The sequence below is a fragment of the Ambystoma mexicanum genome, chromosome 9 (genome assembly GCF_040938575.1).
Source record: "Ambystoma mexicanum isolate Mex_15411 chromosome 9, UKY_AmexF1_1, whole genome shotgun sequence".
Classification (NCBI taxonomy): domain Eukaryota; kingdom Metazoa; phylum Chordata; class Amphibia; order Caudata; family Ambystomatidae; genus Ambystoma; species Ambystoma mexicanum.
The window spans coordinates 678,025,574-678,049,374 of NC_090931.1; the positions used below are offsets into that span (position 1 = coordinate 678,025,574).

Consider the following 23,801-nt stretch of genomic DNA (forward strand, 5'->3'; position numbering starts at 1 on the left):
CTTGTCATGTACTCTTTCTTTAAACCACAGGGAGGGGTTCCTGTAGGATTGGCATCTAAACCCATGCAGATCCTGTATGGCCACACCAACGAAATATCAAGTGTGAGCATCAGCACGGAACTCGACATGGCTGTATCGGGAGCTAAGGTAAGGGTGTGCATGTTTTGCCAGTTGGTGTTCCTTCTCTTCTTCTTACATCCACCCTACACAGACAATATTCTACAGGTCCCAAAGGGGACTTTGAGATTTTTCATAACTATGACAAAAGAATTGTATCATGAAGATGCATATGATGCTTCAGACGTAGACATGAATGTAAGAATATGGAAAGAACAGGAAGATTTTGGTCCATGAGTATGGTCGAAGGACCAAAATGCATTGGACGTCTGTTTGCCTGTGTCTTTGGATTAAACAAGAATTTTAGGAACCTGGGAATCGGGATTGAACTTTATTATGTTAAGCAATTGTTTAGCCACAAAAATCTAATTAATTTCATGAGCATATATTGAGTTAAAAAGGTTTTGGGAAATAATTGTTTGGTGTGCTTGACACACAAGAGGTCCTTTCAGTTCCTTGTGTCGACATACTCCAGGACAAAGATATCGTACTCATAGAAAATGAATAGTCTGGGATGAGGTTGTATTATCCACAGGCCCTTCTTCATAGCATGGATACGAAAAGCTAGATAGCATCTGCAATATGTACAAAATTCAATTTCCTACATACTTCTATGATTCTTATATCAATTTACGTCAACTCCTCAGATTCTTGTTCAAGTACTGACCTAACTCCTGTCCAATAATAGATTTTACACAGTAAATCACATGGCTGTGTACCTCCATATTCCAATTTGGCCACCTCATTACAAATTTGATCATTTTGAGGCAGGGTTGTGAATTAACAATACAGAGTATTTCTATTTGCAATCACTCTATCCCTCATAGTTTATGGCAGCATTGGTTTCATTCTTGAGGAGGGATGGGTTCCCCATCTAGCACTATGCCAATGATTGGCTGCTATGATCTTCCTCCCCGTTGGAGGGACCATCTTGAACCCTTTTTACCCTTAGCATTCTGTATGAGACTCTCATTCAGCACAGAAACGTCCATCTTCTAACCCACGCAGAACATTTGTTTTATTGGCATGATCTCAAAATCCACACGTGGGAAGAATGGCTTGCACTTCAGAGAGGCTTGCACCATTTTAGATATATATTCTCTGATGTTACAGAAGTCTCCTGCTGGCATTTCATCATGTGTACAAGTGCTCCAGTTCATGCATCTCAGGTTACAACGGACACAGCTTGCTCAACCGTGTAATTAGATCACATAACTGACTGACAATTTCTTCTATGTCAACAGGTAGTGTGGATTATCCACCCTCCCCTCCTTCCATCACCAACTTCAACATCTGAAATTGAAAGACATCACCCTTGATTACTTGACCATCAATAAAATGTGCAGTCTCATTATAGTATATGACCAAGTCTCCTGTCTAACTGTGGTGTAGGTTAGGGTAGCGATGGAGACTAGGTACTGTTGCACGCTAAGCAGCAGTGCTGGGCCCGGCTAACATGCAGAAAGGACTGCACTGGCTTTCCTCACTACACCCCGGTCAAGTGGCAGAAGGTTGTCACAATAAGCCAATCTATTACTCTGTCCCTTTAATGGACACCTTTGACATAACGAGGTTTGCTGAACTTGCAACAATGCTTTCTTCGGAGGGTGTTGAGAGGCAGATTCACTTCCCTGCTGTTTTCAGTATTATAGGCTTGTATGCTTCTTTATGTTCTTTTCTTTGAAATGTTTTAGAGGCTCATGCTCCTATCAATAGGCAGCTTAGCTTTGCATGGTCAGTACCACCCCCTTCAGTATTGGACATGTTGGTCAACATAGCCCTCAAATTCAGTACTTATATACAATTGTTGCACCTATTGTCGTCACAAAATTAAGAAAAGGAAATAAAGTGGGAACTAGTAAGTTTGAAAAAGTATTCCAGGTATTGTATAGCAATCTTGAAATGTAAAACTTAAAGACAAGTGATTTTGTTGGGAAATATTTTCTTTTTGCAGCTTTCCATCCATTGACATAAATGGAGCCATCCAACGTTGTGCTATGGCTTGAACCTTGTCCTGACATTTGAATTTCCCATGCAAATTGGCAATGTGTGCATGTTGGCTGGGTCTGGGGAGTAGGACTGTCTTGTCCCATTCCACATTCCAGTCAGGGGATGTATGTTGCTGGGCAGTTGTGGAGCAAGAGGCTGTTCAGGATTTAACAGCCCTTGCCACTGTGGCTGGTGCAGACCATTGTCATTGGTAAACCGGGGCAGCCCCAAACTCGAATAAGGTTTAAAAGAAGGACTCCTGCAGCCATTACCCAGATCATAATTGGGAGCAAAGACCCCTACGAAGAGGAGGAGCCCACTGAAGAATATCAGCATCGCCTCCAGCCAAGTCCTGCAAACAACTACTTTGCTGCGTTGGTTCTAATGCTGGTAGGAGTAACCAGTCTGGGCCCCTGCATGAAGAGCCTTCCATTGGAAGCCTTCAGAAGTGTCCCAGGACCATCTGGTACCACTGCTCCTGTGGCATCTGGACCTCCTGAACCTAAACCAAAGAGAGAAGTAAGTGGGCCTGGTCATTCTGAGCGGTCGTGCTTCAAAGTTGTAGTAAAATGCGGGAGACTGCATACATTTTTCCACCCCTCTGCCCCACCTTACGGATTGTATGAGCATAAAGTCCACTCCCTAACTCTCCCCTACCTGGTCATGATCTGTGTAGTTCTGGAAAAAGATCCTCGAGGGTGACCCATAGTGGTGGATTGGGAGGATACCCCTAAACTACTAGGCTTTCCTTCATATCCTTTTAAGTGATTTCATTCTGGAACATTTACTCACCTCTTGGCTTTGCCAATGCTTGCTCTATAACTTTCAAGATTTCTAACGGGTAGCACCTGGGACTTTGTCTATTTCTGAGGCCCTAGGCTTGCTTACTTATCAGGGAAGAGCTTCTGAAGTGATAGGGGCCCTATAATTATAAGGCAGAGTCTGTGCTTTCATTGCAATTGTCTTGTTTTGTTTCACTTTACTTGTAGTTTTACTATTTTTGAACTGTTTTACTTTTTAGCAGTGTGACTGATCTCACCATGAGTTTACCAATTGCGTATGTGTATATATATTTCTGAGGCTTGTGAATCTGCTTAGAGTCACATGTTTGTATAGGCTGCCATTTGGTTGGTGCGCAGTCTTACATCTTATTTTTGTTTTTGAATTTGAAACGCGGGTGTCAACAGGGGCGTTCCTCCACACTATCCCAACTCTAGGTGTGCAGGTACCCATGATACCTCATGCAACGATGAAGCGACTCTGCGACTATGATCGAAAGGCTAGCAGTAAGAGGAGTGGAGGAAATAATTTCACATGTACACGGGCAGCATGAAGAAAGCCTTTACATCCACTAAATTCCCTAAATATTAGCTCTCTGGGGATCCTTGGCCCCCTTTGAGAATACCCCTTTTAAGTTCTGCCCGTCCTGTAATGGTACATTACCATAGAAAGACCCACATTGTGTGTGCAAGAGTTGTTTTACGCAGGGCACAAGGAGGAAACGTGTCAAGATTGTCAGCTTTTTAAATCAAAAAACCCTAAAGTACTGCAGAACAAAATACTGGGCTGCATATGTTATAGATGCAGGGAATTCTTGGGACGAGTCAAGTGCTACTGTGGAGAGCCTCAAAGTCGAGGAAACCAGTGCCCGTTTTGAAAGTGAAATGGAGCAGTTACTAACTGGCCCCCTGCTCCATAAGGTAGACGTAAAGTCTTGCCTTGGAGACAGCACCTGGTGGCCAAAAGGCTGCCCATATAAAGATTAAGACAAAAACTGACAAAGTTTGCCTGAAGTCAAGAGCCAAAGCCTTGACGCATGCTGTAAAGTCCAAGATGGATGATAGTCATTCGAAAAGGACCATGCCCATTAAGCGTCTATGCTGAAACACAAAAGACGATGAAAGCCTCTCGAAGTCGAGTTGTGAACACCCCGCCCCACACATCTAAATAAACACAGCAAACTGATAAAGCTCAAAAACACCAGTCAATATCACACTCAACTGCTATGTCTTGGACAAAAGAACCTTTTCAAACAACTAGGGACAGGATGTCTTCCTTTATGTTTTTTTTATAGAAAATCACCCCTAAAACGAAAACCAGATTATACTGAGGGTAGCAATCCTATTGAGAAACCTAGAATTGCAGTGGAACAACTGGAACATGAGGTATATTATACTGGTGATGAAGTAATTCTGGATGAAGGGAATTATATTGATCCTGAGGAGTACCTCTTACCTTCGCCAAATGTGGTGGAGCTAGCGATAATGTCATCCCCCACAGATGATCAATGTCTATACAACAACCTTATGATAATGCTGGTAAGTAAATCTGGCCTAGATACCAATGAATCCGATGAAGACATTGATTTCATTTAAGACATCATACAGGAGAAAGATCAAGTAGCTGTGTATTCATTTATTAAAATCTGTCAAAAAGATGGATTACCCCCTTCACTATATAATATATATATTTCTGAGGCTTGTGTAATCTGCTTAGATCACATGCTGTGCATAGGCCGACATCTAGTGGAAGCTGCGGAGTATTATAGTTTGTTTTTCGAAACTCGAAAATGGGCGTTGACACAGGGCCTGCCAGTAATACTATCACTAGTGTGACGTCCACTGTACCCATGATCCCTCACGCGTATAGGACCCCCAGATTGTTTTTTTCCGCCATACTGGTCGGAAGCATTTCGCAGAGTTCCCTGGCCTTAGCCATACTTTTGCAAAATATTGTTATATCTACCCATTTCTCCACCCCAACGTCGAGTCACCGAACTTCCACACTCGACGCCGGCCTGGAGAAGAATTCGACCGTCGACAGCTGCACAACTGATTTGGGCCTCGGAAGGCCTCTGGTCTCTGCCCTGCAAGTAGGGAGAGTGGGGGGTGGACATACTCTACACTCTTTTGGTATATAGGTACATTCTTATATATTCCTACACTTACTAGCCCGCTGCCACAAAGTGCGTATGGAGGGTACCCCTTTCCAATTCTGCCCCAAGTGCAACCACAAGTACCCTTGGGTCGACATGCACGCCACGTGCAGTCTCTGCTTGCCGAGGGACCACCCTGAGGCGAACTGCAGAGCGTGTAGTAGGTTTAAACCGAAAACACTTAAGGACCGTTCGATCAAGCGTTGGGCCCACCACGCCAGGCGTCAGGAGGTCATGGCAGCGGAGGGCGCCTTCAGCTACTTTCAGACGGCGAGGGCAACGTGGCGTCAAGAGACAGCCGAGCGCAAGTCCCCGACCTCGGAAGGTCGTCCGGCAGGGCGGCTATGGGGAAGACCCCCGGCGACACAAGCGCTACCCACAGCACTTCCACAAAGCACATGAAGTCCAACCGAGACTCGACACGCACGTCGAGTTCTCGGAAAGAGGCATATAGAGAACGGTCCGAATCGGTGTCCTCTGGGCGTTCTCGATCTAGATCGCCGCATGACTCCAGGCAATCATCCACTGTTGCCAAGAGTGCCTCGCTCCCCAGTGTAACGGAAGTTCGATCGTCTGAAGACGAAGCCGACTTCCAGACCGCACTCCAAGAGTCGGCGCCGGCAGACCGCGTAACGGCGGCTCCCGAGTCCCTACCTCCATGTTCTAAAGATAGGGACACCACCCCCAAACCTCGACGCCAGGCGTCGGAAGGCTTCGACGGGCGAAAAAACAGGGAAAACACTCTTCTGCCCTCGGGGAGGGGGGAAAACAACAGAGGAAGCAGTCTCAGCCTCCTCACACGCCTCAAAGACTTCCCACTCCCCATAAACAGACAGGCAAGTCCCAGTCCTCTGTTATCCCAAGGACACCTGCTAAAACCAGTAAGCCTAGTCAGGATAAGGCGGAGAAAGCCCCAAAAAGGATCATTCCCAGTTCTAGAGAATGGTCTAGTGATGACATAGACAGGGTTATGTCAAGGATGTCTTCATTGGCAGATTTTTACACAAAGAACCCTGAACACTTTATCTCCTATACTCCAGACGGGTCAGCACCCTCAGGCTCTAAGGATCCAATACCTCCAAATAAGAAGTCCCAGTTTGAAGCCCCAACACGGTCTTCGGACCCCTTCCATATACAGCCCTACTCCCAAAATCAAGGGGATACATCCTTTTGTTAGGATCCAGATTTGGGCAGGTTGGAAGAGCAAACTGGTACGGGGTACTATGGGGATGATGAGGACCAAGAAGAGGAAGAGGAAGACCCGGAGACCTACAGAGTAGATTCCCCGGTAGAGAAGGAACCCCCGATTACCGACTCCCCTGTCGACAATCAACCTCTCCTGAATGAAGTTCTGTCCCGAGCGGCAGAACATTTCCACATTGACACCCAGGGTGCTCAAGAGGAGAGGGACTTCGCAGAAGAGTTAGTGGGAGAAAGGAGGCCTGTTGCTCAGGCCATCCCTATCCTTAAGTCTATTCAGAGAAGAATAGACCTTTCACTTTTAAATCCTAACCTCACCAGGGCAGTGAACCCCAGGATTGAGAAACTTTTCAGGTCAGCCCAATCAGACCCACTGTATGTAAGGGGGCATCTGAAACCGGACTCCCTGGTTGTTACTAACACCCGTAAGAGGGCTGGAACACCCTTGTCATCGTCCGAAGCTCCTCCCGACAAGGAGAGCAAGAAACTGTATGGTTTGGGCAGGAAAGTAGCCTACACTTCCGCCTACCAGGCAAGGATTGCCAACTCCACCACCCTGTTGGCCAGCTACAACTGCCATCAATGGGAAGAAGTTGCGGCACTCATAGATTCTGCCCCAGAACCCTTAAAGAGCCAGTTGGCACGAGTTGCGGCGGAGGGAAGAGCCCTGTCCGGTTGCATTTTAAAAGCAACCTTTGATGCCGCGTATAACGCCGGCAGATTGATAGCAGAAGGAACTGTTATCAAAAGACACGCTTGGTTACGGCAGTCTGGATTCAAAGCTGAAACCCAAGCATCTTTGTTAGAAAAAACGGTGGAGCCGGATCTGTTGTTTGGTAAGGCGGTCGAGGACGCGCTGAAAAATGGCAAGGACGAATATGAGACACTCAAATCCCTAGGCCAACTAACCAACAAACCCCCTAATCAGAGAGACAATGGCAATTTTCGTCGCCCACGCGGCCAAAATTCCCAGAGAGGATCTAACTATTCCCAGGGGCATGGTACACCGTGGAACAATAATAACCAACAGTCTACCCAGGGTTACGGCAGGGGTAATAAAAGAGGGACGTGGTAAGGGTAAGGGCAGTCCCAGTAAAGGAGGTGGCACGCCTCAACCAAAACAGTGACGCTCCGTTCAGGGTCCCTTCTCACGCAACCCCAGTAGGGGGACGCATTTCCAACTTCACCCAAGTTTGGGAAGGGATCACATCAGACAGATGGTTGCTGTCCACAGTATCTGCTGGGTACTGCACTGTTAGTGTCCCCGGAACCATCCTCCACGACAAAGAATACATTCTTTGGAACACCAGAAGGTCCTCCTCGAGGAGATCATCAATCTACTAGCAAAGGACGCGATAGAACTCGTCCCGGGACACCAGGTAAACAAGGGTATTTATTCAACTTACTTCCTTGTGCCAAAAAAAGATTTGACAATGCGCCCAGTATTGGACTTACGGCCTGCAAACAAGTATGTCAAGCCCCAAAAATGTCGCATGACTACTCTCCAAGAGGTAATCCCCCTCCTAAAAAAGGGGGATTACATGGCAACATTGGACATGAAAGATGCCTATTTTCATATTTCCATGTTCCCAGCGCACAGAAAGTACTTGCGCTTCAAGGTGGACAGTCGGCACTACCAGTTCAAGGTACTGCCCTTCGGGATAGCTTCGGCTCCAAGGGTATTCACCAAGGTACTGGTGGTGGTGGCAGCACACCTACGCAGGGAGGCAATCCCGGTGTACCCTTACCTGGACGACTGGCTCATCACGGGGGAGACCCCAGTTATTTGCAGAGCAAACATTCAAAGGACAATCGACCTCCTCTTCGAATTGGGCTTCTCAATAAACGAGAAAAAGTCAAGTCTGGTGCCAAGCACCTCCAAACAGTTCCTAGGAGCTATCCTAGACATTCAAGAGGGGGGTTGACTTTTCCTTCCGAGGAAAGAATTCGGAATATACTGCTGCAAATTCCACAATATCAGTCCGGTCGCCAGATAACGGTACACAAAGCAATTCGGTTGCTGGGCATGATGGCGTCAGGTATTTACCTGGTCCCCCACGCGCGCCTGCGTCCCATGCAGGAGTGGTTGGCGAAACAGTGGTCTCAGGCAAGTGGTCAGTGGGACGATCTAGTGGTCGTTTCGCCAACACTTGTACAAAGCTTAAACTGGTGGACAAGAGAAAATCTGTCCAAGGGGGAAACCCTTTTACGATCCCGAGATACAGGCGGTAGTCACAACCAATGCATGCCTGACAGGGTGGGGAGCTCACCATCTCCACCACACAGCTCAGGGTCTCTGGTCTAACTCAGTGGCCAAGAATCACATCAACCTGCTAGAGCTTCTGTCAGTATTCAGAGCGCTTCAAGCGTTCGAGCCCTACCTGCTAAATCTGTCAGTGCAAATCTGGACAGACAGCACTACAGCCATGTTTTACCTGAACAAGCAAGGAGGGACTTGTTCGCCAAATCTGTCCAAGCTTGCCCAGAAAATTTGGAAATGGGCACTCAGACGGAACATCTTCCTGTCATCGCAACATGTTCCAGGGGATCTCAATTCTCTAGCGGATGCTCTAAGCAGAGACCCCCCTCCCAGAAGAACACGAATGGTGTCTACACAGAAGAGTTGTAGAAGATATCTTCTCTCAGAGGGGCTTCCCCACTGTAAACCTATTCGCCACAAGCGAAAACAGACAATGCCCAGGATTTGCATCCAGGTTCCCCCAACCAGACTCCCAGGGGAATGCCCTGTGGATGAACTGGTCAGGAATGTTTGCGTACGCTTTTCCACCAACTCCTCATCAGGAAGGTGGTCAACAAGATGAACAGAGAGTCGATGACGCTCGTCCTGGTTGCTCCCATGTGGGCGAGACAACCGTGGTTCCCACACTTACGCAGATTAGCCCTGTGCGAACCGATCAAACTTCCGGCCTGGTACAACCTACTGTCCCAGTACCAAGGTCAAACATTGCATCCTCAACCCAACTCAATGAACCTGGCAGCATGGCTCCTGAGGTCATAGAGTTCAGACATCTCAATTTACCACAGAGGTGTAGGGACATCCTAAAAGAAGCTAGGAAGCCAAACATGAGGCACTGCTACTTTGACAAATGGAAGAGATTCGTTATCTGGTGCCAGAATAAACAAATCAACCCAGTTGATTGCACTCCTTCCACTATTGTTACATACATGCTCCACCTGCTGGATGCAGGACTGGTTTTAAACTCACTGAAGGTACACCTGGCAGCTCTGTCAGCATACACCACTTCCCATAACAAGGTGTTGTGGTGGAAAGTACCAGTAGTTAAAGCCTTCATGGAAGGAATAAAGAGACTTCACCCTCCTATTTCAAACCCACCACCAGGATGGGACCTTAACGTGGTGTTATCTAAGCTCAAGGGCCCCCCATTCGAGCCCATGCACAAGAGCAGTCTCAAACACCTGACTTACAAAACAGCCTTCTTAGTAGCAATTACATTTATAAGAAGAGTCAGTGAAATTCAGGCTCTGTCAGTGCAAGATCCCTTCTTTACTGCCCATAAAGATAAACTGGTTTTACACACACACCCTAGGTTCTCACCTAAGTTTATTTCAAAATTCCACGTGAACCAGTCCATCGAGCTTCTGGCTTTCTTCCAAGACCCACAAAGCTCGGCTGAGGTGAAACTACACACACTAGCTGTGCGTAGGGCGGTCCTCTACTATGTAAACAAGACCAGACCGCTAAGGAAAACAGATCAGCTGTTTGTCTCCGTAGCTACAGGCAGAGAGGGGGATCGCATCTCTAAAGGTGCCATCTCTAAGTGGATTATTAACTGTATCCAGCTGTTACTCACTTTCTGAAAAAACTCTGCCTTTCACGCCAAGGGCCCACTCTACAAGAGGCATTGGGGCCACTCTGGCTTTCATTGCAAATGTACTCCTTGACACCATTTGCAAAGCAGCTACTTGGAGCTCTATTCACACTTTTACTCAGCACTATTGCATCGACACCCATTCCAAGACAGATACCCAAGTGGGACAAGCGGTTCTAAGACATTTATTTGCTCATGACCCTTCTCACATCCCACCTCCTTCAGGTACTGCTCGCTAATCTATGCACAGCATGTGATCTAAGCAGATTCCACAAGCCTCAGAAGGGATACATTACTCACCGTAATCGTATTTCTGATGCTTGTATCTGCTTAGATTCACATGCGACTCACCCTTCCTCCCCTCTGAGAGAAGGCGCATGGAGGCTTGTAGTCTTACCTTTCTTTATATATGCTTGGATCATCTGTACTCACGCTTCTCCTCATGCTACCTCATGTCAGAAAAATACAATCTGAGGGTCCTACACGCGTGAGGGATCATGGGTACAGTGGACATCACACTTGGGATGGTATTACTGGCACGCCCTGTGTCGACGCCCATTTTCGAGTTTCGAAAAACAAACTAATACTCTGCAGCTTCCACTAGATGTCGGCCTATGCACAGCATGTGAATCTAAGCAGATACAAGCATCAGAAATACGATTACGGTGAGTAATGTATCCCATATAGAACATATATATAATTTAAGCCTGAACCCAGTGACCCAGTCTACATTAAGGGAAATGTAACCCCAGATTATCTAGTTGTCACTTCCACACACGAGGAGTGGGGCACCATTGTCTTCCAACAAATGTCCTCCCAGATACGGAGAGCAAACATATATATCCTCTATGGAGGAAGGTATCCATTTTGGTTGCAAAGAAGATCCTCCTTGCTAATGGAACTGCATTAATGACAAGGTACAGTAGGGCACAGTGGGATCAAATGTATGCTCTCATAAAGGAAGTATAATGTAATGCTTGAGGGGACAAAGTCTGTGAATGCCGTACTTAAAAATGCATTGGACTCGGCAGAGACAGCAGGATGACTGTTAGCAGAGGGCACTGTCTTGAAAAGACATGCATTGCTTAGGGTCTCTGGTTTCAGACCCGAAACGTGGAAGAAACGCGTCTTTTCAGAAAAGCTTTGGATGAAGTACTTAAAAAGGCTAAAACGGGACACGAGAAAATCAGTATTTGTAATTTGGGAGAGAAACATGTTCAGCATAGAGGAGCCTCCTCCAGTTGACAGATTGTTCGTCCAACAACAGTATTCATAGTTCTCAGATCAGTATATGTACCCAAAAGGTACCAAAATGTGGCATGCCAGTCAGTGTTCACAGCACACAGCCTCTTCAGGAGTTCATTGTCAATACAGATGTGGCAGAGTTTGTGGTAAGGGAGCCATCAAGGAAGTGCCTCAAAACCAGGTAAACAGAGGTATTTATTCACTATAATTCCTAGTTCCCAAAAAAGACAAAACAAAGAGACCAGTTCTACACCTAAGGCCTACAAAGAAATATATCAAACCACACAAATTCATAATGAAAATCCTCCAAGAGGCCATTCCGCTACTACAGAAGGGAGACTATACGGCAACACTAGATATGAAAGATATATAATTTCACACTTTAGTACTGTAGTGTTTCCAGGACATTGCAAATATCTCTGCTTCGAAATAGATAGAAGACACTTTCAATTCAAGGTACTGCCTTTTGGAATTGCCTCGGCTCCACCAGATGCTCGCAGTTGTGGCAGCTCACCTGTGCTGCAAGAGAATCCTGGTATATCCCTATATGGATGACTGGCTAGTTACAGTTGAGATCAGAAAATGATGCCTCCTGCACATGCAAGTCTCCTTCCAAGCCAACACAAACAGTTCCTAGGAGCCATGCTAGATACAAGAATCCCTTGTAACATGGCCGGTTGGCAGATAACATTCAGGAAAATTATAAAGCCCCTCAGCATGATTGCATCCTGCATCTTCAAAGTTCCATGTGCAAGACTCAACATGCACCCAGTACAGCAGTAGCTAGCAGAGCAGTGGTCTTATAGGGAACAGGAGCGGGAGAGTGGGAAAATCTAGTAGTGATCTCGCAAATGTTAGTAGTAGCGCTCAAATAGTGGACAAAAGAGAACATGCTAAAGCAGGAACTTTTGTCAACCCACCAATACAGGTAACCATCACAACAGATGCATTCATGACTGGCTGGGCGGTGCATTGGCATCAACTCGCTGCACAGGGGAGGTGGTGTTCACAACAGGTCAAACAACATAAATCGGTTGGAGCTTTTAGCTGTTAATGTGGCGTTGTGCTCTTTTCAAAAGGTTTTGATGTGGAAAACATTCTCATTAACACAGACAACACCACAGCAAACTGGAGGAACACAAACAATAGTGCTGTTCCGCCACTCACAAAACGTCTGGCAGTCGTGTCTCATGAGAAACATTCACATTTGAACGCAACATGGTCCAAGGAACATAATTCTTTTTTTTTCTCTTTATTTAGTTTTATTCCATGAACATCACAATTATTACATAAGTGAGTACGAAATTCAAGTAAGCATATCCAAAACCCACCATTGAGCTGCAATAGTAAGACACAACAAAACAACATAACTCACAAGACAAAACACATACCCCCTCTTCCCTCCACCTAACAACTAATATTTACAATACCTCAATTTACACCTTACCCATATAACTCATTAAAGGTCCCCCATCTTTCCACATATTCACCCTCCCGATTGGGTCTAATTGACTGAGATTTCTCAAAATGTGAAAGTGTTTGCATGTCTGTCAGCCAGTTTTCAAGTTGTCTTTTTTTCTAGTTTTCCACACTTTCATAATTTGTTTAATTGCCATCAATAAGGCACTATCGATCCAATACAAAGAGTCATAAGGATCCTCACACCTACCTTCACTTGAAAGAAAAACAACTGCCATAAATGTTTGTGGAAATAATATATTCTCCACCAGATTAATCCTATCCAGAACATCCTTCCAAAAATCTACCACCCTCCCACATTCCCAAAGCATATGCAATAAGGTTCCCCTCATATGATAATCCCAAAAAAGTTAATTATCAGCCAGTCCCCTTGCACACATCCTCTCTGGCGTCCAGTATACCCGACTCAAAGCCCGTTGGTGAACATATCGCAATTTCACATCCATCTTAGCCTTTACTGCCACCCTCAACTCTTGCCCATACTTCTACTCACATATTTCTGTTGTGGGCAGTTTAAGCAGAGCTGTGCTACAGGAATATGAGTGGGAAATCAAAACCAGTACTCAAACAGATCTTTTCACAGTGAGGTCCGCCAACAGTCAACCTTTTTGCAACAGCAGAAAATCAAAATTCCCAACCTTTGCATCCAGGTACCCACAACAAGGGTCTCCAGGCAAGGCACTCTGGATAGGTTGGTCTGGGATATTTGCATATGCTTTTTCACCAGCACCACTACTGCACAATGTAGTATACCAAGAACCTGTGACAATAATTCTCATTGCCCAATGTGGGTGAGACAGCCGTGGTACTCCCACCTGCTGAACATGCCGCTATGTCTACCGATGAGACTTCCAACCTCATGCAACCTGTTGACACAATGGGAACAGCAGATCACAGACCTAACATCTCAAATAATCAATTTAGCAGCTTGGCGTCTTTGGACATTTGCAAGTACCAACACGTTGCATGGAAATATTGAAGGAGTACTGAACACCGAACACTAGGCATTGTTACTTCAATAAATGGAAGAGGTTTGCCATCTGGTGTACGCAAAAGCAGATCAACTCCATTAACTGCTCTCTAACAAACATCATTACTTCCTCCATTTGCTTGACTGAGGTCTGGATACAATTCACTAAGAATGCATTTGCCAGCATTATTAGCACAATCAACATTACAATACAATGGATCTTTGTGGAAAATATCAGTGGTCAAGGTTTTTATGGAAGTGGTAAAGCACATCTATCCACTGGCGGCACATCTACCGCTAGGCTGAGATTTAAATATTGTTTTATGTCAAGTTTATGGGTCCACCATTTGAACCAATAAACAAAGCTTCTCTTAAGGCCCTTTCATATAAGGTTGCTTTGCTTAGTGCCGTTGCTTCTATCAGAAGAATATATGAGCAGCATGTATTAACTGTGTCAGAACCATTTTTTCTCTTTGTCCAACAACAAGGTGGATTTAAGAACACATTGTAGATTTCCTTGAAAATACATCTAAACAAAAGAATGTCAGTCAGTCCATAGAACTAATAGCTTTCTGTCAACAACCTCAGAACTGGGGTGAGAGGGCACTAATTACACTTGACGACAGGAGGTCAGCCATGTAGTACCGCACTAGTACAAAATAACTTGATAAGACTGACCAGTTCTTTGTTTCAAGGGTAACAGGGAGAGAGGGATATCCAGTCACAGTCTACTATATGTATACAAAAATGTTACACTCTGTCGAACAAAACTCACCCTTTAACCTCCTAAGCGCACTCTGCACATAGCATAGTACAGGAGCTGCCCTCGCTTTCATTGATAATGTACCCCTATAGACAATTGGTAAAGCAGCAACATGGAGTTCAGTGCACACGTTCACTCAGCACTATTGTGTAGAAACTCAAGCAAGAACAGATTCACGGTTGGGACAAGCAGTTTGAAACATGTATTAACCACTGTCCCTTCAGCTCTTCCGCCCCCTTCATGAAGTACTGATGGCTAGTCTATGCAAAGCATGTGAATCTAGGCCGAATCACAAGCCTCAGAAGACCAATATTATTTCCCCAGCAATATCTTTCTGTGGCTTATATCCGCTTACATTTTAATATGCGTGTCCATGGTTCCTTCTTGGTAGCAAAGGCACAGTACGCATGCACTAACCTCAGGGCTGACATACAATCTGAGGGTTTCTATGCTTGAGGGATCATGGATACTTGTATACATACAATAGGGATAGGGTGACATGAATGCCACTGTCAACAGCCCCTTTTCGAATTTGAATACTAGCCACAGAAAGGCAATTGATAGGGTGTGGGTATGCATGCGCATGCAGGCGTCTTTTAGGAATTGCTACTTACCTTTGATTTTACGTAATTTAAGGCCCCTGTAAGGGGTTTTCATACGTCTGTCTAACTTAGTTTATTTAAGTGCTCTGTGTGTGTCTCTCTGTACTATTGCACCACACTCGTCACTTGAAGTCATGCCTTCCCTCTCCTCTACACTACTTTGATACTTTGGCTAGGACTAAGTGTCAGTTGCCCTGTTTATCAACTGGGGGGGGGGCCTCTCTGAACCGTCCCGAAGCCTGGTTTAGAAAGGTACATTTTAATAGATTTGAAAACAGGATGTGCAATTTCGTCTTTACATCACACAGAGCCTACGGGTGGTTTTATGGGTCTTTTAAAATGCCATTTCTGCACCCAAACTTCAGTTTTTCTAAATAACGTGTTTGTCTGCATCTCCCTGACAGCCACCTGCAGTGGCTCTAATCTACCGCAGTGATTTCAGTGTTATGTTTTCCAGTATTTTTAATGCGCTCATCACCACATTAGTGGTCTTATAGCGTCTGACCTTGTCTGAAAGGTGGGGTTTTGTGACCCTGCTAGGATGTCCAGCTAGGATGCCTGGGATCTGTGGGATTTGTTAATCTCCCTGGATTTCAAGGATACATACTTATATGTGCCCATCCACAGAAAGCACAGGAAGTACCTGAGATTCATGGTGGGAAATTGCCATTACCAGTTCCAGGTATGCCATTCGGTCTCAAATGGGCACCCAGGGTTTTCACCAAGTTGCTGGCAGGGGTGTCTTGCTTGCTGCAGAAGGGAAGACATTCATGATTTTCCCTATCTGGACAACTGGCTTGTCCAAGCACACTTCCCAGACCAGACGTCGGTGCACTTGCACCAGACATGCAACCTATTGTACATCTTGAGCTTCTCCTGAACTTCAAGAAGTCTAAGGTTTCACCATCCCAGTCGCTCTGAGTCATTGGTACAGTTGTGGAAACTCGCCTGGGTGGGATCTTTCCAACGAAGTACAGAGTAGCAAACATCTCCATGATGGTGTATGTCTTCCAACCACAGGAATATTTTCCTGCCTCAGCTTTTCTGCGCTTGCTTGGTCTAATGGTCTCCTCCATCGTAGTGGAGCCATTTGCTCAGCTGTGCATGAGGACGCCCCAGAGACCTTTAATTTGCCAAATATACCATTTTCGGGACTTACCTTGCACCTTCTACAGGTCTCAGCAAGAGTGTTCCGAGACTTGGAATGGTGGGCCCAGAGGGACAACCTCCTGAGATTTGCGTTGTTTCGGCAACCCTGGCCAAAACTCTTTAGTCACTGGCGTGTCTCTGAAGGGTTGGGTTGCTCATCTGCGGGATCTGATGGTGATCCACCTTTGGTCTCTAGTGGTGTGCCAGGAACACATCAACTTGCTGGAGTTGAGAGTGATCAGGCTGGCCCGGGTCGCTTTTCTCTCACCCATACCAGGTAAGGCTGTAGTGGTCCTGACAGACAACACAGTGGCCATGCACTACATCAACAAGCGATGTGGTGTGAGCTCCTTGCATCTGTTCAAAGAAGCAATATGATTGTGGTTCTGAGCTCTGATGAACACTGTGTCTCTGACTGCTGCTCATCTGTCCAGCAAAGAGAAAGTATTGACAAATGACCAGTCTTCGACCTCCCACGAGTGGAAGCTCTGTCAGGAAGTTCTGAAGGAGGTGGTTTGCCGCTGGGGGACCCCTCAAGTAGACCTTTTTGCTTCCAGTGTGAACAGGACGAAGACTGTCATTCTACTGGTTCTAACAAGATTAAACCTCTTCGGGTCCACAGTGATCTTGATCGCTCCAGATTGGACCTGGAAAGCGTCGTAACCGGAGCTGCTGGACATGGCCTTCTGCCCTCGCTGGCGTCTTATGCTGAGAGAATACCTTCCCATTCAGAGGGACAGGGCCTGCACCTGAACCTCAATAGTCTAAACCTTCATGTCTGGCTGCTGAAAGGTTGAGGCATAAAGTGTGGGCTTTGTCAGACGACATGTTGGACATGCTCCACTCCGCTACAAGGTCCACCACCAAATCCATCTATGCACGGCAGTGGCGCGCGTTTTCGTATTTGTGCCGGGTGAGGATTCTGGTCCCTTTTACTTGCTCCAAATCTTCTGTTCTGGATTTTCTGCTTTCGTTGGCCTGGACTGGCCTGCAGATTAGCCCTGTGAAGGGGTACCTTGCTGCAATTTCAGTTTTCAAGTGAACTCCCGGAGCAAGGCTCTTTTTTCACGATCCCATTGGTCATACAATTCCTGCTGGAGCTCTGCAATCAGTTTCGCCCATGCCAGTTTGTTGTTCCGGCGTGGTATTTGCATTTAATGTAAATATTTCTCATGGCTGCTGCTTTTCAGCCCCTTTGTCCTTGGTTGTTAAGATTAGTCACCCTTAAGGGGATTTTCCTAGTTGCCATTTGTACTGCTAGGCGGGTGAGGCAGCTCCAGGCGTTGCAACCTCTCCCTACTTGTTTTTTTCCAAGGATAAGAGGTTGTCGAGTGTGAGGCCATCCTTCCTTCCGAATGTGGTCTCTGATTTTCATCTCAAAAGATCCATCTTCCTTAATTTTTTTCCTATGTCTCACCGTACTAAGGCAGAGGAGCAATTCCCTGTGTGGGCCCTCAGCTACTATGTGTCTCGCATGAGAGAGGCCAGGGAAGATGACCAGTTTTTCGTTGGGTATGCTGGTGCTGGCAGAGCTATGACCAAACAAACCATGTGGATCATCATTGGTAGCTCTGAATGCTATTTTCTGGCTGGTTAGGTGGTACCTGAGGGTCTCGGGGCACATTCGACCAGACTGCTTGCTGCCAATTCGTGTCTGCGACATGGAGTTCCTGTTCTGGACATTTATTAGGGTGCTACTACAGCTTCTTTGCACACGTTTGCTAAACATTACTGCATGCATTCTTAGTCTGGTTAGGATGCTGGTTTTGGCAGGGATGTGCTTTAGAGTTTGATGCATTTTTATACTGGTAACCAGTGTAGGCCTTTTAGTGCTGGAGTGATGTGGTCTCTTCTTTTTAGTCTCAATAGGATCCTGGCTGCTGTATTTTGCACCCTTTGGAGTTTCTTGGTTAATATTTCCGCCATTCCTAGGTAGAGGCTGGGATATGAATGTGAGGGTTCTTTGAGGGAAGGAGAGGTAGGGGAGTAATTCTCTGAGACGTCTTAGGAGGAAGAAGCATTTTTTGTTGATTGCGTTGACTTGCAGTTCCAGGGATAGTCCGTTGTCCATGAGTATTCCTAGGTTATTTACTACTTCAGTAGTCTCCGTTTGCGTTCCCATGCCGGCCGACCAGTCTAGTTGTGGGTTCTATCCATTGAATCCTGCGGGTGAGAGCATTATTTCTGGTTTTGCAAGGTTCCATTTAAGGTTGTTCATGGTCATCCAATTGTAGATGTATGTGAGGCAGTTGTTGAGGCATTTGTTTTGTTCCTGGGTTCTGTTTGTTTTCACAATTAGTTGTGTGTCGTCTGTGTATTTGTACGTGGTGAGTCCGTGGGTTCGAATGATTTTCATCAGTGGGCACATGTAGATGTTGAAAAGCAGAGGCATGAGGCTGGATACCTGTGGGACTCTGCAGGATATATTTTTGGTGTTTGAAGTGAACAGTGGTAGGGGGATAGCTTGGGGGCAACACGTTTGTCTTTGAAGTAAAACAATGCAGCGCAACACAGGTTTGAATCCTGATCCTGCTCTTAGAAACCAATCTCTGGTATTAAGCGAGTTTATAAAAGAACAATTATAATAATAATTATAACAATAATATAATAAAGTAGGTTCTTTCGGTTTGTTAGGAATGAGGTAAGCCACTTTAGTGCAGATTCCTGTATGCCACATTCAATCAGTCTTTTTGTTAGTGTTGCATGGCTGATTGTGTCGAAAGCAGATGATATGTCCAGTAGTATGCGGGCCGATCGGGAGTCGTCTGCGTTTATTTTCAGGTCCCCCCAGTGCTGATTCTGTTCCTCTCATTGGTCTGAAGCCAACTTGTGACCAGTTGAGTATTCCCTTTGTTTCAAGGTATTTAAGTAGGATTTTGTACACATGGTTCTCCAGGATCTTTGCTGGTTAGGGCAGGTTGTATATCGGTCTGTAGTTTCTCTGGTCTTCTGCTTTGTGATTCCTATTTTATCAATGGTTTGATGTATGCTGATTGAATAGGACAGTATTATTATTCTTTTGAGTGATAGATTCATTAGGTTACGGAAGTGTGCCGCCAGGGTTTTGTGGTTGCGGATTCCTTTAAAGACGTCGAGGGGGGGGGGGCAGCAAGGGTCCCTGGGTGATCCTGCTGGGTTGGTGTCCTTGATCAGTGTGGCAAAGGTTTCTTCTGTGATTGGTTCTAGACAGGTGAGATTTGCTGTAGTTTTCGTTTCGCGCGGTGTCTGTTGTCCGGCGGGTGCGGTTGTATTTTCCTGGGCTGTGTTGATGTACTCCTGGATTGTATCCATTTTTGATCTCAGGTGGTTTGTGATGTCACTTAGTGCTTGTGTCGGGATGATGGAATTCTTGCAGGATGGGGGATTTTGTATGCCTTTGATGATTTTGAGTTCTTTCTGTGGATTGTTCGCCTATTCTGTTCTTCTGGCGTAATAGTATTTGTTTGCTCTGAGGACTGTTGATTTGTATAGATTAAGCTGTCTTTGGTATTTTGTTCTGTCTTTTCAATTGTATTGTTCTCTCTATTTTTTGCGGTTAGTTTTTTGAGTTCTTTCAGTTTTACTGTGAACAATTTTGCTGCCAGTTATTTTGGTGTCGCTTTGAATATTTTTGCTGGTGCCAGCTGGTCTGAGGCCTTGGTGATCCATCAGTTGAGTGTGTTTTCTGCTGTGTCTATGGTTGTTTTGGTGGGTTCTGTTCTGCTTGGGAGGGTCCAGTCTAGAAGGTTTTTTTAGGGCCTCTAGGTCTAGGTTCTTCTAGGTAACCTCTGCCAGTTGGACTGCAACACTTTTACAATCTGCTATTTTCATTGATACATTTTGTAAATTCTGATATTAAATTTGAATGTATGTCACAGTCAACGTACCCGCGTCTAGAGACACTTCCTCCCCCCCCCCCCCGGTGCCTGGGAAGGTTCGGTCTGTACATATTGATTCATAGAATCACTTGCTATCCCATCTTTATGGGTATAATTCCTTTCAGTATTAAGGGCTTCGAGGTAGCGTTTTTGCTTGCTGCCGTTGTTGCAGGCTACGTAGATAGGACTTGCAGGCTCCATAATTTTGGTAGTTGTTAAATTGCATGGGGGATCAGCTAGTGGTGAAAATCTATTAGAGAGAGGGATGTCTGAAGCAATTATAGCACTTTGATTTGTCTCTGAAAGGAGAGACGCCATCTGTGATTTCTTAAATAAGACCTGGTCCATTACATTGTCGACTATCACAGGCAATGGGAAATTATGCCCACCTTCCTGTTCGAGCCCCCTAGGGGTCTCATACTGTTCCAGAGGTTCCAGATCGATTACTGAAGGTTGGGACTCGTCTTCCTTTGTGTCAGATTATTTTGATTTTGTACTAAAGGGGAGAAGTTACTGCTTGAAATTGGAATTATCAGATTTGAGAAGGGGAATATCCTTCACTTTCCCCAGCCCTGAGGTTCTCCCCTTTGGTTTTGCATTTGAAACTAGATCTTTAAGAAACATTTCTATATAATTGATTAGCACGTTGGCTTACTCCATCGGTATGAGTTCTGGGTTCTGCTTTTTCTTCGAAGCTGGTGGTGGAGACCTTGATAGAAGTTTCCTTTTGATAACAATTCTGTACAAGGGAATGGCCAACGCAACAGACACACGAATTAGGTCTTGTCCCTTAAAGTGCTTTTAATGCTTAATGTTATAAGGCAGTACAGGAGGCTAAAGTGCAAATGCCTAATGACTGATGACAATATGTAAAAAAGTGGTTTAGATTAGAATACAGTACAAGATACTAAAAAAAAGTCATTTATGGCACATGCTTAAGATTCCTTACCTGATTAGCAAAGTTCCAGTCCTGAGTATCCAGGGTTTAGTTCCCCTCGTAAAAGAAAAAATGCTGCATATTTTCATTTGCGAAGGGAAATAAACCCTCGATAATCTGTTGATGTTTTTGGAAATATAAGGAGTGAGAATTTCAAGCAATTGATCACTGACACAGGCTGTGCTGATAGACAGAAGGAGCAATCAGTACAAAAACACGGCAATGGAAGGGCGCTTTCATGTGATGATGCACACTGGACGCAAGTCTTGAAACCTACGGATTGGAAATTATCATTATGGAATTGTTTAGAACCGATTCTATTCTGCCTTGAGAAAGCCCTATAGGGCGAAACTGTTGCCCATGCAGTTGGCATAATTCATTTTGTAAAACAGGCACCAATACTTTATTTTTGATGTACAAGTAATCACTCATTACTAACACATCTTGTAATATAAATAAGAGTGCTTTGAACTCTTATCAACACATTTTGGTGTATACATAAAATTGACCTAGAATTGTACCCACATGCATAGTAATATGGAAAGGTGAGTCTCCTGAAGCTCAGTGAACTGTAAGAACATTTTCGGAAATACTAAAGCCAGAATAGCATTTTTGCCAGTCAGACTTTTTCAAATGTTTATATTTTTTATATTGAGTATTTAACCATATGTCCGAGTATCTCTCAGCAATTTCTACAGAATTCCTAAATGTTCCATCAAGGCAAAACAAAACATTTATACAAACATTTTAACATTTCTTAGGCACATAAAATCATGAAAGTATTAAAAAATACCTCATTGCATCACTAATACATTAAAACACTATATTAAAACACAATTCTTAATTTATTTTATTTATGTTTTTTTATGATTTTTATTGGTTTGTTACAAACCTTTAAAAAATAGAAAAAAAGAAAAAATCTCAAATACATTAGAAATTTCATTCTTGAAGAAGAAAGATCCGCAGAATTCTTAATAGCAGGGTATAACAGATAAGACTGTACTCCAAACTAAGTTTCACTATGATTCAAGGGGTACATGCTCAAGATAAGATCTTCATGTATAGAGTGCATTGCATGCAGTATTTGTCATTGAGTGAAATCTCACCTGCAAATTACAGAAAAAGCATAAGATGTACAATAAATAACACTTATACAATAATTGTCACCTAAATTGCATTACAAGCTAGTGTAGTGCACTTGGTGGAAGGACAAAGGTGCACTAGGAACTGTAATCTCCTACTACAAAAGCAGGCATGTTCTTCATCCTCCACTACACCCCTGGACAGCACTTAGCCAAACTCGCTTTCCTCCTACCCCAAGCCCTAAATTAATAGTTAGCCACACAATGTACAACTAAACTGTTACTTGAAACAAGATATACGTTAGCAGCTTGCAGTGTTTCTCTTATGTTCCTGGCCAGGAACATGGGTTTCAAATAAGATTTCCTAATGTCTAATGTGAGAAACCAGAATGTGTCTCACCCGCTAGTCCCCGGGGATCTGTCATCCAGGTGACCAGGACACGGCCATCGCTTTTGGATTCAGTTGCTGGGGGTGGACCAGTGCAGGAGGATCACCTGGGTGAGGGGTCTTCCAGGAGTGGGAGGGGGAGTGGGACACCAGATGGTGAGATGTGGTATCCCCTACCCTGTAACACCCTTACCCATCCCTCCAGGTAGGATACTTAGGAGTTTAACCCACCAAACCCTTCACAACACAAACACTTTCTCACGGACAGCTCGCTATGAGAGAAAACGGACTAACACCCGAGCCGTATACCTGACGTATCCCAATACAATAGTCGGGCAGGGTCAGGCAATTACCACCCATCACGCACACCTGACTTCCATTACACTTCCCCACATGGATAAAAGGTGGAGCACGAGAGCACACTCTGTGTGAGACACAGCACACGATGAACCAGCAGTTCCAAGATGGCAGTTTAACACAAGGAAGAAGACGACAAAACCGAAGGGGATCGCAAGGCAGGAAGTTCCCTTGACCTTTTTGACAAGGAATAGTTACTTTCACAAAACCTTGAGAATAGAAAGTGTAAAACCAGGAAACCAGGCTGAGGAATCCTGCATTGTGTGTCAGAGGTACCCAGGGCCCTCTGGTATCAATAATCAAGGTGGGGAGAAACAGCAACTGGCGTGGTACTGTCCTTGGCTCCAACAAGAAAGCAGCATCAATGAAATCAGCACAGCCAGTGAGTTGGGGAGACCGATACAGGACCGGTCTGTGTTGAAGCCAAGGTTGCAAGCAGAAACATTGTATGGCGAGCACTGAAACAAACATTGTTTGAAACGCATGGGATAACTAACGCGAGTAAAGTTGAACTGCAGATGAGTGATTGAACTTTGAAGCCAAAATATATGATAACTTTCACAGAGTGGTCCGGCACCGCGTGCATGCTCAATCGAAGGTCTTTGTAAGGTGTCCAGCTGAGAGTTAACAAAAGTGAAAGAGTGGCAAAGGATTGTGAATCGATGTGGTCCTGCAACGGGCCAAGCAAAATCCTGTGCACAATCGAAAGTCTTCGATATTGATACAGTAAAAAAAGTTGATGACAAAGTGAAAGCTTTGTGTTAAAGCAAGTTTGTCTTACAATAGATAAATTGGTCCGAGCCCAGCAGAGGGAGACTGATTGAAGATTCTGTGTTAGAACGGATCTGAGCCCGGCAGAGGGGGGGGATCCATGATGAAC

The 23,801-nt window shown here is 44.9% G+C and overlaps 1 protein-coding gene across 3 annotated transcripts in view; it reads left to right on the forward strand.

Annotated features, from left to right (window-relative positions):
* Window positions 1–23,801, forward strand: part of NBEAL1 (neurobeachin like 1) — a 2,018,929-nt gene that overhangs the window by 1,971,482 nt on the left and 23,646 nt on the right. For all 3 annotated transcript variants that reach the window (XM_069615520.1, XM_069615521.1, XM_069615522.1), the window contains one exon: window positions 31–147. In XM_069615520.1, the coding sequence (XP_069471621.1) occupies window positions 31–147 (117 nt within the window). The remainder of the gene's footprint in view (window positions 1–30; window positions 148–23,801) is intronic.